We start from the raw sequence: 16367 nt of genomic DNA on the forward strand, positions 1-16367 counted from the left end.
AGCATATGGGGAAGGTTTAGTGACATCTGTGGCTTTTGTCTGACCAGCAACATTCGCCCTTCTTCTGGTAACAGGATCCCAGGTATGCTTTGGAGATCTATTGTCCTCCATGGAATACAATGTTTGTGGGACTGTGCACAAACTATCTCACCTTCCCTGGTCAGGAGGTGGATATATGACTGCAGATAGGTTTGGGGGCCCTAGTTTTTTCTTGGGCCTAGCTGTTCAGATTTTCATCTAATTTTCTGTGCAGCTTTTGTAGCAGTCATGGTCAGTGCCCCACACACATCTCCTTGGCACTCACCATTCCTGGGCTTACCTGTACTTCCAGCCGCCATTCCTGCGATCCTTTGACTAAGGGCTTTCTCTGGGTGTCCAGGGACACGAGAAAAACAGGTCAGTAGCGCCAGGGAGTTAAGGTCCACCCTCCAGCAGCCCTCAGTCAGTGGCTGATGGGAGTTGGAGGATATATATCCCAGCTCCCTCACCCCTCAGGGGGCATAGCTGAGGTGTGTTCCACACAGTGTCCCCGCCACTCCTAGTGGGACTGACGCCTGGTTTCCCACAATGGTAACCTCAGTGATGCACCCTATTGGTTCCTTTCCCTTCCCTGCCTCACTTATCCTCATTCCCCTGCCAGTGCTTCCTGGGATCACTACCCAGAAAATCACTTGGGATTTAGTATCTCAGTGTCTGCTCTTGAGTGAATCCAACCTAAGACAACTATATACACTTCTGGAAAATTCCTAGTCTGCTTAAGCTGGCAAAACTCTGTTTTTGTTGTTTGCAACCCATGGACCCTCTCAGAATTAATAGTGGTCTGAGGTGGTGTTACACTGAGCCTGACCACAATAACCTATGGTCTTCTTTCTAAAGACCACCAGAGCTCTGGGAGGGGAGAAAGAGGGTCTCATGAGCCTTTGTTAAGCTCTTTCATATGGAAGCTCAGAGGACTGGAGCTCTGAGCTATGCCTGTGAATGGAACTGCTTGGATGGCACATGGTTCCAGAACACCAGGTCTCTTGTGACCCCAGGTCACTCACAGGGTGACGAATAGCCTAAAAATTCCCCTTGGTGATCAAACCAAGATTCCACGCACCAAGAGAAAAGTCAGGTACTGAAGCTGCTGTCTGTGAGCTCTGTAGAGAGGCTTGGGATGGCTTTTGGAGGGAAGTACCATACCTAGGTCTTGGAGGAAATGCTGGATGCTTGGAGGCCCAGCCGGATGGGCCCAGCTAGAAAAAGGTGGTCCTTTGAATAGAGTGTCACCTCTGTTGCCATATGGACAAAGCATAAGGTAATCAGTGGCTGGACCTACTGGGCCAACTGAAGCCCAGCCTAGACCTCAGAGCTCTCTGACACCCTCACGTCCAGCTGACGGAGAATCTGGAGTTGGGCTCCTTGCTCTCCTGAAGTTGCATTCAGTTCTAGATGTAGTCATATAGTTACATGTGCCAGGCTCTGTGTAGGGCACTGGGGATATGAGGTGGATCAAATGTCCTCTCACTCCTCTCTCTAAGGAAATATGAAAGATATTCACATAAGCAAGAAAAAGATGTGGAACATTGCAGGTGCTGCTGGGATAAATGTCTGTACAGATGAGGGGACCACACTGGGAAGGGCTGAGGTCCCAGGAAAAGCACCCAAGGGAGGTGGTAGAGGGGCATGCCTGGCAGAGGGTGCAGCGTGGGCAAAGGCAGGGAGGCATAAAAGACTAGTGGGTGGTTCCGTCTGATGGAATGGACAGCTACGTGTCCAGAGATGAAATTAGAGAGGCCAGCAAAGACCCAGTCATGGAGGAATGTGTATACCATGTGTGGGGACAGAGTCAGAAGTGCAGTTTCCAGGCTCTCAGCCTCACGTGGAAAGGTGCTCACTTGGATAGTAAATGGCCATCAACTGTGATTGGATGGCCATCAGCTGTGGCTAGTTGGCCGTCAGCTGTAACCAGTGAGCCTTTGGCCACTAATCTAACTACCATGGCTATGTTACCAGAGGATGGTGGCTGAGCTAGCAAGCATGGGTTGCAGTTAGCACGGTGGATTGCAGTTAGCAGGGTGGATTGCAGCGAGCAAGTGGGGTTGGTTGGTTGGCACAGAAGCGGACGGCAGGTTGCGGATAGTGTGGCTCCTGCCTCCTGTGTCTCCAACGCAGCCGCCAGCGAGACTATAGCGGTATGATTCCCATATCTATGGTTCCGTGGGTGTTCCTTTTTGGCCTCACCATATCCCGTGTTCTTATGTGGGGAGCGGGAACTGAGACCCCGCCTGACACCCTGTGTGGGGGCGGAGCCCCAGAAAGAAGTTTCCAGGCTCTCGGCCTCACATAGAAAGGTGTTGGCTCAGGTAGTAAATGGCCAACTGTGATTGCATGGCCATCAGCTGTGGCTAGTTGGCCGTCAGCTGTAACCAGTGAGCCATTGGCCACTAATATAACTGCTGTGGCTACGCTGAGGGAGAGAGGAGAAGAAGGAGAAGAGAAGATGGGGCTAGCAAGAAGATGGCGGCTGGGCTGGCAAGCATGGATGGCGGTTTGCGGACAGTGTGTATCCAGCCTCCAGTGAGAGTATAGTGCCGCCAGAGAGAATAAAGTGGTATGACTCCCCTACCTATGGCTCCGTGGGTGTTCCTTTTTGGCCTCACCATATCCTGCGTTCTTGTATGGGGAGCGGGAGCAGAGACCCCGCAGGCCTCCCTGCATGACACCCTGCATGACACCATGCCATGGAGCTTGGTTTTCATCCTTGAGTCAATAGAGATTGAATAATTTTAATTGAATTCACCAATAATAACTGAATAACATTAAGCAGAGGGTTCATGTGATCATTTTGGCATTTCAGAAAGATTGCTCTGGAAGCAGAATGGAGGATGAATTGGAGGTGGTGAGTTCTTAGGCAGGGAGATAATGAGTAATGAAGGCAAAAGGTCACGGAGGCCAAATGAGAGCAATGATTGAGGAAATGCAGAGGAGGCAATGCAGAGGAGGTGAAATCAGAAAGACCTGATTCCCTGAATGTAGAGGTAAGGGAGAAGTGTGGGGTGACGTCCAAGTCTGCTTGGGGCACCTGGGCAGCACTGGGAGATAGGGCATCTCTGGGTGGGGAGGAGATGGGAAGTTGGCTTTTGGACATATTGAGTGAGTGGCCCATGAATATCTCTCTCACTGTTTCTATCACTGCTCTAACCACAGCATTTTATAAAAACCTGCTTAAGTGTCCATGTGTCCATTCCACTTCCCTGCCACTTATGAGCTATAAGCTCCTGGAGCTTAGGGGTCTGTTTCTCACTCATCTCTGTGGTGCCAGGACCTGGTGCAATGACTGGTGCCCAAGAGTAGGTGCTCCATTGAATGGCAGGGTGGGTGCCAACATGGAGGAATAACTTTAGCCCATTCCCATCACTGAATCCTCCTTGGAGTCATATCCCAAACAGGTAGATGAAATCTCCCCTTGAAGGAGTAGAGGGGTGCCCTTTCCTCCCACTGCCATTGTGTGGGGGCCCTGCAGCTTTGGACCAGGCATAATGAGGAAATGGCCAGACCTGGGACACAGAGTCAGGTGGCTTTGGACAGCCGTTAGAACTGGCTGTGCCCGGACCATGCCTCCCTAAAGTGGGTGCCCACATCTGGGTTTCTCACAGCTGGTAGACAGGCAGCTGGGAGCACCTGAGGCTGGAGGAAGGGTGGAACAGGATGTGGGCTGAAGGGCCAGGGCTCGTCCCGGGGCCAGCTGGCCATGCTGTCTGTGCCATCTGGCAGACCCAGGCCTGCTTGAGCTCAGCTCATCCACCGTAAGTCAAACTGTCCTCTCCATGCATCAGCCGGGCCTGTGATTCAGACCTAATGGATCCTGCATTGTCGTCATCAAGGAGGGGCTGTATTCCTAGAGGAGTTGGGCACCAGTCCAAGTCTTAGCAGGCAGCGTGAAGGCTACTGGGTGAGGCTGGGGAGTGTTGGCTCAGCCGGCACACATGTTCCCGCTTTCACCATGACCTGGGGCAGGAGATGGAGGAATCATTTGCTCTCCTGCCCAAGCCATAGTTTTAGGGCATCTCTCTCCTTGTTGTATTGATTCCAGCACTTGTGTAGGTACCCAGGGCTTTTAGGGTGTGGCCTCTGCCTACTTCCAGGTATCTCCACTCAAGGCTCTTCCTTGGCATGACAATGGCTGCATACATCTCACCTCACACTCTCCACTCCTAGGCCCTCGCAGCTGCTCTGGGAGTCAGGCTGGTGTTGGTACATATCAGCGGGCCCATTTCTCAGATGGGAGCATATACGCAGGCCCAAAGAGGGGAAGGGATGCACCCAAGTTCGCCCAACAAGTTGTTGGCTGGGCTGGGACCTGAGCATCTGCTGGCCCTCACCTCCTGCCACTCGCTTCCATGTTCACTCTACTCTCGTGATAATGGGCTCCTTGCTGTTTACTTCCTGAGCATGCCAAGCCTGTTCCCTTTGCACGTGCAGTTCCTCTGCGTGGCAGGTTCTTCCCCCAGATCTCTGCAGGATTTGCTCCTTCCTGCTCACGTGTCACTATCTAAAAGAGCAGCCTCTTTCCCCTCTGTCACCTTCTCCCCTCAGACCACTTAGTTTCTCTTCAACATAGCATATTGCGTGTTTATTTTATATTTCTTTGTTGTCTGACATTAGACTGTAAGCTCCTTGAAAGCAGGGACTTTCTCCATCTTATTCACAGCTGAATCCCTCGTGACTAGAACAGCGTATGGAATAAATACTGAAGGAATGAGCAAACCCAGATCACCTTATGCCTGGCCCAGAACTCTCTCCCTGTACCTCTCTGCACCCCATAAAAGCCAGGGCAGGGGAATAGTAAGGGAGGGGTTGGCTCACGCTAGGAGACAGCCTTACCCCTTGACACTCTGACTCAGGTCTGCCACCGAGTAGGGTGTGTGTTAGGGGGCTCTCTTGGGCTCTCACAGCATCCCAGGAGCATGGAGGGATCAGTGGGGACAGCAACTGCCTCCACTTCAAAGCTCTTTGCCAATGCTGGACCATCTTTGTCCTTGAACCCAGTATCCTCTGCCCCCTCTTGGATCTGTCACTGCACACCTGCTGTTTGCCAGTCTCAGGATTGGGCACTCATCCCCGGAGAGCTTCGTCAGCAAGGCAGACAAGCTAACACCACTTGAGAGTGGGAGGAAGACTTTAATAGTGGAAATAGGAGCAGCGGGGTGGAAGATTTGGGGTGGGTGGCAATGAACTTGCCCAGGTTGGCAAAGGACAAATAGGGAAGGTTTCAGAAGAGGGGGATATTTGAACTGGTTCTTATAGGATGGGGGTGAGGGAGATAGAGATGGGAGACCCAGCATTATCAGCAGAGAGAATAAATTGTGCAGAGGGTTCAGTAGAACTGAAGAAGTGTGGGTCCAGAGTGCGGCTGGACAAAAGTGAGACTGAAAAGGGAAGTTGGAAGCAGATGTCGCAGGGCCTTGAACAGCAGGCTAAGGAGCTTGGGCTTTGACCTGTTGGCAGTGGGCACCATTAGAGCATTTTGGGCAGAGGTGACTTGGTCAGGTTTACATTTTAGGAGGCTTGCCCTGGCCATTGTGTGCAGTGGTTCTGCCCTGCCCACTCACCCCTGGCCCTTCTCTGACTTTCCAGATGGATAGATCAATCTTGGATCCACCCAAAGCACTGAGCATGTCTCATTCATGTGTTATCCCAGTGGTGATGACATAATTCTGCTGTGCATTTGGTACCAGTCACCTACTCAACCACAAGAGCCTTAAGGGCAGGAGCTATGTCTGACTTATTCTCTGCTGTATCCAAACACTCAGCATGGAGCTTGACACAGCTGTTCATTAAACTCTTGTTGAATGAATGAATTCTGAATTAATGAAGGAGGTTTATTTGGATACATTGACGTCCACAGGGGTGTTATCCAATAGCCATTGTATGTAGGGGTCAGGTTGATACTTTTGTGGGACAGCAGATTAGGAAGTTTGTTACTATGAGTGAATCTAGGAAGTGTTTGTCTGAGGAAAGAGACCTTGAACAGGGGGCAACAGAAGTGGGGCTCAGCACCCCTCAGGCCGCCTTTGATTTTACTCTGGATTTTGAAGGATGTAGAATTCAGGCTTCCTGGTCCCTTGAAGCAGCTAGAACAATCAGCAGCCATTCCTGCCATGTTGATAGAGGTCTAAGATCCAAAACAAGGGAGGTGACAAACTCCTTTGCTCCCCTCAGTCCCCTTCTCACTCTAACCTGGGACGTTGGCAGACAGATCTGGGGACCAGATGAGAAATGCTTCATCATATGCAAGAGTGGGGGCAGGCAAGGGGCTGGACCTGCTCGGCCTGGAGGTGCTTACCTGGGGTTCATGCAGGTACAGGAGGCTAGAGACAGAGCTGGGACACCCCCACCCCACCCCCACCCCCACCCCCGGGAATCTCCCAGAAGCAGACCTCTTATGTGAGGGAGGACTCTGTTCCAAGACATTCAACAATGAAACTGGTAGGTAGTGACAGAGCTCCCTGTCACTGAAGGATGAATGACTCCCTGGTGGGGCTGCTAAAGGAAGGCCTGAGTAGAAGATGGGAGACAGAACCTAGATGACCTGTAAAGTTGCCTTCTCTTTATGAGATGATGTTCTTGCTTTAGGACAGGAAATCACCATTAAATATTTGCTCTGCCTCGCTAAGCAATGAAAAGATAGCTGCCACCTGCCTCAGAGGCATCCATGGGCGGTGCAGTTTCCTGCGGAGGGCAAAGGATCGCCAGGCTGAGTCATGGACCTCAGGCAGGGGTGGGCTGCAGCTGGGGGGCTTCTATTGGTCTGTAGGGGTGACTGTCTGGCTCCCTGGGACCCCCGAAGGGATTATTCTTGAACAAGAATCCTTCCCATTGTCTCATTTAACTATCCTTAAAACTCATCTGTAAGCTTGAAATCTTTTAAAATAAAAGGCGTTTTAAAAAACACTGAAATTTTGATTTGAATATTTTTGAGTGAGTCTCAGCATCTGCAGTTTTAAATTCTCCCCTGGGAAATCTAATCTGTAGATGGAGCTGAAAATCATTGATCTAAATGAATTAGAGAAATACATGTATGTAAATACAATTTTATTCTTTTAATAAGTCAGAACATTTTTGAAAGCAGATAACCAAATATCTCATTCATATATATTGTGTAAATATGGGGTAGTTTTAGATATTGATTTTTCTTGAAAAGAATCTTGTCTGTAACCCATTAAAATGCAAATGGTAAATAATACATGAAAAGCATGAGGGCATCTTTTTTACAATCTGTTTTGTTTTGCCCCTTTTCCCCTTCTGTCACTTGGGCCCTCTTCATGGTGAAAAAAAGAAAAAAGAAAAAGAAAGAAACAAAATGAAAGATTTCTATTTACATTTACACCTCATTTCATACTCTGCAAAATGTTTTGCCATCTGCTATCACGGCTCTCATCTTCACAGCAGCCCTAGGAGGGAGACAGACAGAATTATCCCCATTTTGCACATGGGTAAACTGAGACCCCGTTAAAGAAAGTCATCTTTTCTGAGGTCCCAAAGTTAGTTGATAGAGGCACAGAGAAAGGAATCCATAACTCCAGCCCCTTTATTCTGCCTCCTACTACCTTCCAGTTGCTTCTTTCTTTCTTTCTTTCTTTCTTTCTTTCTTTCTTTCTTTCTTTCTTTCTTAGCTCCTGGCCTCTCCATCTGGCCCCAGGTAAGATAAGGGTAGGGATCCGCACTATAAACAGGCCCCATCCTTCCCCTGGCCCCTGCTTCAGTGAGCAGAGCCCACATCAGACCAGGATCAGCATGGCCGTCCGCCTGGGGGTGGTTACCCTGGCCTTGGCTGCCCTCCTTATTGTGGACAGGGGTGAGTGGGAAGAGCCTGGATTCCATGTGGCTGGGTGTTGGTAGGTGAGCTTGGGTGGGGGGCAAAGGCAGGGCCTGGAGCACCCTGTGAGGCCTTGGTTTCCTGCATATACCTTCTTTCTGTACCCTTCCACCATGGTGGGAAAAGCCCTGGCCTAGGAGAAGGGCAGCCTGGAAGGGGGGGAATGAAACTTCTTCCCACATTGGTTCTGAACTCCTCCCCACAATGCACTTTAGTGGGAAACTCCTGAACATTTGCTATGTAGGGGACATTGCCACACTGGGGTGGAGACAAGGGAGCCCCGAGGAGCTCAGGTCCACAGGAGGCAGCAGTGACCCAGTGAGTGGGACAGCATGTGGCAGTGGGAAAGAAGCTGTTATGGTCTGAATGTTTGCGGCCCCCAAAATTCTTATGTTGAAATCCTAACCCCCAAGGTGATGATATTGGGAGGTGGCACCTTTGGGAGGTGATTAGGTCATGTGGTCGGAGCCCTAATGAATGGGATTAGGGTCCTTATAAAAGAGGCCCCAGGGAGTTCCCTAGCCCATGCCACCAGGGAGGACACAGTAAGAAGGCACGGGTTAGACCTTGCCAGACACCAAATCTGCTGGTGTATCATCTTGAACTTCCCAGCCTCCAGAACTGCGAGAAATAAATATTTGTTGTTTGTAACCTACCTAGTTTACGGTATTTTTGTTAGAGTAGCACAAATAGACTAAAACAGAGGCGTAAATCTAGGCCTGATCAAGAAACTCTGGGGGACATCAGGGAAGGCTTCTCTGGGAAGTGGCATCTGAGCCTTGAAAACAGGGTGTGAGTCAATAGGAAGAGAAGGGGAATAAGGACATTTCAGGCAGAGGGAACAGCACAAGCCAAAGTAGTCTGTTCTGAGATGAGCAGGCAGAGAGGATAGCTGGCGTGTAGGGACGTGGAGAGGTGCACGAGGAAGTGAGACCTGGGGGAAGTTTGGGACCAGCTCGTGCTTTGCCCTAAACATAAAATGAAGGAGCTTGGTGGTCATGACAGGGAGCCATGGAAGGGCTTCATGTTTTTTAATGTGTGTTTTTTTGTCCCCTAACAGTTACATACCATGAAATGCACAAATCTTATCATTCAGTGAATCTTCTTCAATCAATCTTATTCAATGAGTTTTGACAATGCATAGGCTTGTGTAACCCAGACCCCTATCAAGATACAGGACATTTCCATCACCCCAGAGATTCCCTTCCTGTCAGTCAATCCCCACTCCAGAGGCAACTACTGCTCTTTATTCCCCCACAGATTAGTCTGGCCTGTTCTAGAACGTCACAGAGAAGGTTGCCCTCATCCCCAGGCTGCCCTTGGTCTTGACCTTCACACAGTCTGTAGTTTTTTATATCCAGCTTCTTTGGCTCAGCATGTTTCTGAGATTCAGCCATGGTGTTGCATTATTGTTGCCCATTTTTGTTGCTGAGTTGTAGCCCACTGTATGTGTCATAGTTCATCCATTCTCTTGTTGAAGGACATTTGGTAATTTCCAGTTTTAGCAATTATGACATGGAAGGGTTTTGAGCAGTATGGAGACAAGGCTTGCTTTGCATTTTGATGCCCCAATGCCAGGCTTAAACAGCACGCCAGAGGTCACGTAGTCTCAGCTCCTTTGTCTCTCTCTATCTTGGAAATCCCTTGTAATAGAATTCCCAGGAAAAGCTAAAATCACAGTGCCTTGTATATCTCCGATGATGGAGAGCTCTTCACTTCTGGAGACAGCACCCTTCACGGAGACATAGCTCCCAATGAGAGAAAATGCTGGAACCTAAACCTGCCTTTCTGAAGCCTCCTCATATGGATAGGCTCTTCCCGAGGTTGAGGAGAGCTCATCTCTCCCTTGACCCCAAGACAGGTCTTCAGAGACTTCAGGAAGCATCCTGTCCTTCTCCAATTCACATAGACACCTTTCCTCCCGCCTGTGCTGTTAGACATGGCTCCTATTCCCTCCTCCACCCATCGTACTCGCTAGTCAAATCACAGTTTGCTCAGGTCCTCTAAGCAGTTCATCCAGACCTTGAGGGGCCATGGGGCACACCTGTGTGTGTGGAAAGGGCCAGGCTGGGGAGTGACAGACCCATGTGCAAACCCCAGCTCTGCCCTGAACAAACTGTGTTGCTTCACCTCTGAACCTCTTTCATAGGTTGGTCAAGTTCTCCGGGAAACAGACTCAGATCTGCAGGCAGCTGACGGGGGAGTGCTCATGGGAGTAACACCTGGGAAGGGTGAGGGACGCTGAGTGTGAGGCAGTGCAGCAGAGGCCTCTGATGATGCTAGGGTGGCCCCGCAGCATTGTTCTGAACAGAGATGATGTTGTACCCACATCAACCTGTCGTTGGGTATGGGCTGTTCTTGGGTAGGGGATGCAACCTTGGGTGAGGTGGCTCTGTTCTCTGAGGGTAATTCCTAGAAGGGACTCGCTGTGAGTGGCCAATAGTCTTGGCAGCTGAGGAAATGAGTGCCTCGGTCCTACAGGTGGAATCCAGGTAGCAGACTACAGCATCCACTACTGTCTCCGTTCCTCCCTGTTACGTGGTAGTGAGAGAGGTGTGAAGAGCAGTGAGTCACATATTCTTAATGCCTGGTACATAGTAACTGAATTGTTGTTTTCATTATTACATGAGGCACAATAATTCCAGTGGAATCTAATAAGGAACAAGTTGGACTATCACCTCCCTAATTCTAGACTTTCTGTCTCTGTTCATGTAACCCAAGGTCACAAAAGCTTTCTGGGAGCCCCACTGCCTGGTGACTGACTCCCTTTCCTTGAGGAATTCCAGACTGGGGAGTCACTGGAACAGTTCCCCTGTAGAAATAGTCCTCAGACTCCTGGACCTGGGGCTTCGGGCCAACATTATGTAATTCTTACTGTTTTGTCTTTCAGAAGTGCCAATATCAGCAGAAAAGCTCGTTTTCTCAAGAATGGTAAGGCAGCTGCTTGCAGTTCTGGCCTTCCCTCTGCAGAGGGAGCCCTCCCATCCGTACTGGGAAACCAGCGTTTTTCTTCTTTACACCCCTGCTCAGATAACCCCAATGGCTCCCCCATGGCCAGGGTGGCCTCCTGAGCCTTTGTGTTCCCCGGGCTAGCCCTTCCAGGCTGAGCAGCCCCAGCCCCTTTGCCAAAGTCCCAAAGCTGGCATCAAGGCCCTTGAAAGATCTGCCCCAGCCTGGTCTCCAAGGCCCCTGACAGCAGTGAGATACCCCCCTCCTACACCTCCCCCAGGCTCAGCGGGACCGAGTGCACTCTGCTCTGTATAGTGCAGATGGACAGGCTGTAGGGTTCAGGCCACAGAGGTGACCCTGGAACACTGAATGTCCCTGTGGAGATGCCAGCCTCCCAACCACACCCCACCATCTATCCCTTTACTCTGAAGCGCAGACACCAAGTTGTCCCTGAACCCTGATTCCACCTTGGCCCTGGGTCTGATGTCCCCCGGGATCCCAAGGCAGTGGTGGTGGCTTCCTTGAGACCCTAACGTAAGTGAACGAGAGGCTCAAAGCCACCTTCTCACCCAGCAGCCTCAGCCTTTTCACCGTCAGCCCATAAGACCCCAGCCCCACATACTCTGTGCCAGACAAAGAGCCAAATATTTTAATACATTATTTCAATTAACCCTATGTGAGAAGAACACTATTATTACTCAGTGTTTGCAGATGAGGAAACTAAGGCTCAGAGATTAGACACAGCTCATGCAAGTTTACACAGCCCATCAGTGCAGAACTCTGGTCTCCAGGGCCTGGGGCCTTCACTACCCCACCGCACCGCCTCCCTCCCCCGCCCCCTACCCCCGGCTGCGAGCCTGGCCTGAACCGGTTCTGAGCCTGACCTCACGCCTGGCCCGAAACCCTTTCAGACTGAGCTTCAGTTAGGTCCCAAACCCTGTCTCATTTCTCCAGCCTTCCCACACCAGGTTCCTGATAGGTCATGCAGGCCAAGATGAGTTCAGGAGCCCCAGGGGAGGAGGGGCCTCCTGGCAATGATGGGTGGTTCTGTCTCCTGGGGTCCTCAAGGGGCCAGCAGCAGAGGTTCCAGTTGGATCACCTGAGGAGTGTATGAACCCGACCATAAGCTTGAGGGTACACACTCACTCCACACATGGACATAAACACAGGCACACCTGGGCTGAGCACACAGGTACACACTAATGTACACACAGCCACAGCGACAGCCACGGTCATGCATGCGTACACAGGCAGACATGCCAAGGGACCCTGAGTTGTTGGTTTCATGCTCACTGGATCCACATTGGGGCTCTTTTGAATTTGGCTCCTCCCTTGGGGCCCCTTTGGCTCCAAGCAGAAGCCCTGGGTTCTTCTCACTGCCTCTGAATTCCTGAGTGCCCTCCCTCTCTTCCACAGCCCATCTGCGAGCATATGGCAGAGACTCCAGACTGTTCCCAGTCATTCAACCCGGTCTGTGGCACTGATGGGGTCACATATGACAGTGAATGCCAACTCTGCTTGGCTCGGATGTAAGTCCTCCCCACACTTTCCCCTCTGCTTGCTTGGATGGGCCCCATCTCTAGCGCATACAAGTCTGAAATAAACAAGACTTAACCTGCCTCTTCCTTCATACACACTTGACCTGAGAAGAGTCCTCCATTTGCCCCTAACAGAATGAGCACGAGTATAATTCACGTACATGGTTCCAAGCAGGAAACCACAGCTGGTGGGGGGTTAGGGGAAGGCAGAAACCCTGGGTTCTATTCCTTGTTCTGCCCAAGTAGGTGACCTCATTTGTTTATTCCTCCAGCCAACAATTATTTATTGAGCACCTACTATGTGCTAGACGTTGGGGTTACAACAGGGCATAATAAACTAGACAGCATCAATGGCCTCCTGGGGTATAAGGTCCGTCTAAGTGGGAAGCCAAGCTGAGGGTTAGCCAAGTGCAGCATAGAACGCTACAGGCTCAGGTGGGAGTGTACATGGCTCTGTGGGTGCAAGGCAAGAGCAGGGCATACTTCCCAGAGGAGGTGACACCTCAGCTCAGCTCTGAGGGATAAGTCGAAATTAGCTAGGAAAATGAAGAAACAGGGAAAGGGAATTCCAAGTAGAGAAATGAGTTTGGAAAGGTCTAGAAGGGAAAGAAAGTTTGTATTTGAGGAACTATAGGAAGTTGGATATGCTGGAGTATAAAGTTTAAAAAATAGGGGAGAGGCAAGAAATTAGTCTAGAGAGGTGGGCAGGGCCAGAACATGACCTTGGCACATCAGGTCACCTGTTTGGTCTCATTCTTCATTAACAAGACCCTTGAGCCAGGCAGAACTAAGTGAGATCATGGAAGAGAAGAAAGTCTTTGGAAGCTGCAATGCTCTAGACAGAAGTGCAGAAGCAGTCCTAACTTAGAAAGAGATCCTGATTGCTAAACACGCATGGGTATGTGGGGAGAGAACTGGCAGGCTGTGAGACTGGATGTGAGGGGTGAGGGGGCACAGGGAGGAGGCAAAAGCAACATGCTGCTTTCTAACTTGGGCAGTTGGTGGTGCCCAGTGCCAGGATGAGGGACGGGGGGATATAGCAGGTTTGCGAGTGATGATGTTTGTGGACAGTTGAGCCTCTGGGACATCCCAGCGGAGATATGCCGAGTTCAGGACAGAGGTCTGGGCCGGATATAGATTGGCAGCCATCAGCATGCAGTCGTGGTTGAAACCATAGGAAGCCGAAATCTCCCAGGGGGAGGGTGTGCAACAGGGCAAAGCTGTAGAAAGATGTGCTTAGGGACCCCTGGGGCCTGCCCTGCATTGTACACTGGGTAGATAGAGCTCAACAGGTGTTTGGCTGGACGGTGCCAGGGTTCCTGGAGGGTACATAACGTTTCCTGAGGTGGCCTCATCCCTGTCTCCTGTGATCCTAGGAAAACCAAACAGGACATCCAGATCTTGAAGGATAGCAAATGCTGATCCCACAGGAGCCGCTTAAGCCATGAAGCTTCAGGCTAGAGAACAAGGGTGGGAGTGGAGACGGTGTGACATGAAATAAAAGATCCAGCCCAACGCAGCCAAGTGGGCCAGTGTCTTTGGGCTCTGGGGAGGTGGACGGGGAGCGGTGGCGGGGCGTGAGGGGAGAGTGAGGGAGGGATCTTACCCTGTCCTGCCTACTCTGAAACTGGTGTCCTCTCCACTGCTCCTGTGCTCCTTAACCCTGTCACATGTCTCCCTAGAAATCCCAGGTATTTTTTCCCTGTTTGAGAGGCAGTCCCTGGTCCTAGGATTCTCTCTGCCCAGTGCTCCTGTCTGCTCTAGCCTGGCCTGTCACAGAGGCCAAGAACCTAGGTGAGATCTATACCCTCTGCCAATGCCAGGGTGTATGGCCCTGCTTCAGAAGACTTCGCGAGGGTCCCACACCCCTTCATAGCTTTCTCCCTGGCTAAACCAGCACCCCAAGTCTCATATTAACACACACACACACGGACCCAGACACAAGCACGATGTACATGGTATAACTGAAATGCTGGTTAAAATATTGAACTAGGTCTGTAATAGCTGAAATAGGTGCCGCCCCAAGCCCTTGCATGTCTCCCTGCACCCTGGCCACACACAGCAGGAAGACTCCAGGCTCTGCTCTGCTCTTTTGGTCAATATCTGCTCTGACTGGTTGTTAAATATGTTGATATTAAACACACCCCAGGCACACTGCATTCAGAAATCCCACCAGAGACCCCAGCCTGAGGTATATGTCAAACACCCTGTCTTTAGGCCAAAGCCTACAGAAGGAACCTCTTGATAATGGTGGTGACAGGGGAAGGAGTGTGGAGAGGGGCCTGGCCAGATGGAAACAGTTTCACATGGATTCCGATTCCTGCTCTAGGGTGGGCAGGTAACGCAGAAAACACACGCACCAAGGTCTAGGAGGAAAGTCAGGGTAGGGAAGGCAGGAACCAACATTCCCTGACCCTCAGAAATGGGACCCTAAGCAGGAATTGCTGCTGACAGACTCACAGCTGTTACAGGGGACTGTGGGGTTATCTATCGGCCCTTCTACTGCTACTGGTAACAGAAACTCCGGTTTCCCATCCGCACATAAATAACGTAGGATTAAGTTTGGCTGTGAGAAACCAAAAAGCCAAAATACCAGTGGCTTAACCCGAAGTTTATTTCTCTCACATAGACCTATGCAGTATGCCAACTCCATGCTCCTTCTGCATTATTACTCTGCCATCCTTGTCAGTTTCCACCTCAAGGTCCAAGACAGCTGCTCCAAATCCAGCCATGTCTGCATTCCAGCCCACAGAGAGGAGGAAAAGGCACACTGCTGCTTCTGAAGATGCTTCCCATAAGATGTACACACTCTTTCCATCCCATTGGCTAAAATGTAGTCTCTGGTCCATGCTAGCGCAAGGAGATTGGGAAATCAAGTTTCTAGCTGGTTGGCTGTGGGCTAAGCTGAAAATCAGGAGCTCACTGACTGTAGGAGGAGGATGTATATTTGCATCATCTAAAAGTCTCTGCTCTAAGTGGGACTCCCCTCTTACACCCAAGTGGCAAAGTTCAGCCAAGCTTATCCCTAGAGAAGCCCTTCCAGGTTTCCGCTCACACAATGAGGAATCACATAGGTTACATCTGAGCAATGTGCCAGGCACCACAGTGGAAAAAATACCTAATTCCTCACTTTACAGGTATGGAAACTGTGGCCTGTCTCTGGGAACCGCCCTGAAACATAAGTGGGGACCCCTAAAGTCCCCATCAATGGCACGTGACTCTGCTGACCTGGCCATTGCTGATTTGGCCAAAAGTTTCTTCTTCAGGATTTTTCAAATTGGAAACAAGGAAACAGAGGCAGTTCCTCTCTGGCAGTGAGGCTATAAGGTGTGCGAAACGGGAGCTACTGGAAGTCATGTTTCCTACTTTGTGGAAAAAGCAGGATTGAGGGAATGATGCTGATACACAAAGAAAGACATATGGAGAGGGATTCTGTGCAGTCTTTGAGTTCCTGAAGCCCAGCTGTCTTTCAACTTTCCAGTTACATGGGATAACTTGACATCCTGCCAATAAATTTTCCATTTCAACAATCTCTTTGAAATTAGGTTTCTGGTACTTTTAACTAAAAGAGGCCCAACTATCAGACGAAAAAGGGCTTCTCGGAGGAGTTAACCTTTAAGGAGGATAATTAGAAATTATTGACTAAATAGATCATGTATGGAAGAATCTTCCAGCTCTGTGAAGCTGAGGAAGTTTGTGGGATCACTGAGCCCCATTTGTTCCCCTGCAGTAGGACTGATAATGTCCCAGGAAAGGGGGCAACTGACAAGAGATGTGAAAAGATGTTCTCTCCCTGTTCACAGGCAGAGATGCCCTGCAGATGGGCAGGTCTGTGTGAGTGGGCATGTGTACAGGCCCCAGTCGCCATCCTGCACATCTACCAGGCAGCCCATGCCTTAGGGACTCTTTTTTTTTAGCCCTTAAGATGATGGCTGTTGATGCTATAAATTCCTGGGACCAAAAAATTGGTGCTGACAGAGCTTCAGTCACCAAGCGCAGCTGTGGGATTTTCACTTTTT

The 16367-nt window shown here is 50.3% G+C and overlaps 1 protein-coding gene across 1 annotated transcript; it reads left to right on the forward strand.

Moving 5' to 3' along the window:
- Positions 1 to 7709: 7709 nt before the first annotated feature.
- Positions 7710 to 13885, forward strand: SPINK4 (serine peptidase inhibitor Kazal type 4). The gene is made up of 4 exons (XM_019734239.2): positions 7710 to 7840; positions 10752 to 10792; positions 12227 to 12339; positions 13725 to 13885. Exons 1-4 carry the CDS (start codon positions 7780 to 7782, stop codon positions 13768 to 13770), a joined length of 261 nt encoding a protein of 86 aa, XP_019589798.2. The 5' UTR covers positions 7710 to 7779; the 3' UTR covers positions 13771 to 13885.
- The last annotated feature ends 2482 nt before the right edge of the window (positions 13886 to 16367 follow it).

The sequence above is a fragment of the Rhinolophus sinicus genome, linkage group LG04, assembly GCF_036562045.2.
Source record: "Rhinolophus sinicus isolate RSC01 linkage group LG04, ASM3656204v1, whole genome shotgun sequence".
NCBI lineage: Eukaryota > Metazoa > Chordata > Mammalia > Chiroptera > Rhinolophidae > Rhinolophus > Rhinolophus sinicus.

What these genes read in the sequence shown, in the direction of transcription:
- SPINK4 (XM_019734239.2), top strand. Translation starts at nt 7,780, where the DNA reads ATGGCCGTCCGCCTGGGGGTGGTTACCCTGGCCTTGGCTGCCCTCCTT. An exon ending in AGCTCGTTTTCTCAAGAATG is followed by an intron (nt 10,793 to 12,226) that starts GTAAGGCAGCTG and finishes TCTCTTCCACAG; the next exon opens with CCCATCTGCGAGCATATGGC. An exon ending in CAACTCTGCTTGGCTCGGAT is followed by an intron (nt 12,340 to 13,724) that starts GTAAGTCCTCCC and finishes CTGTGATCCTAG; the next exon opens with GAAAACCAAACAGGACATCC.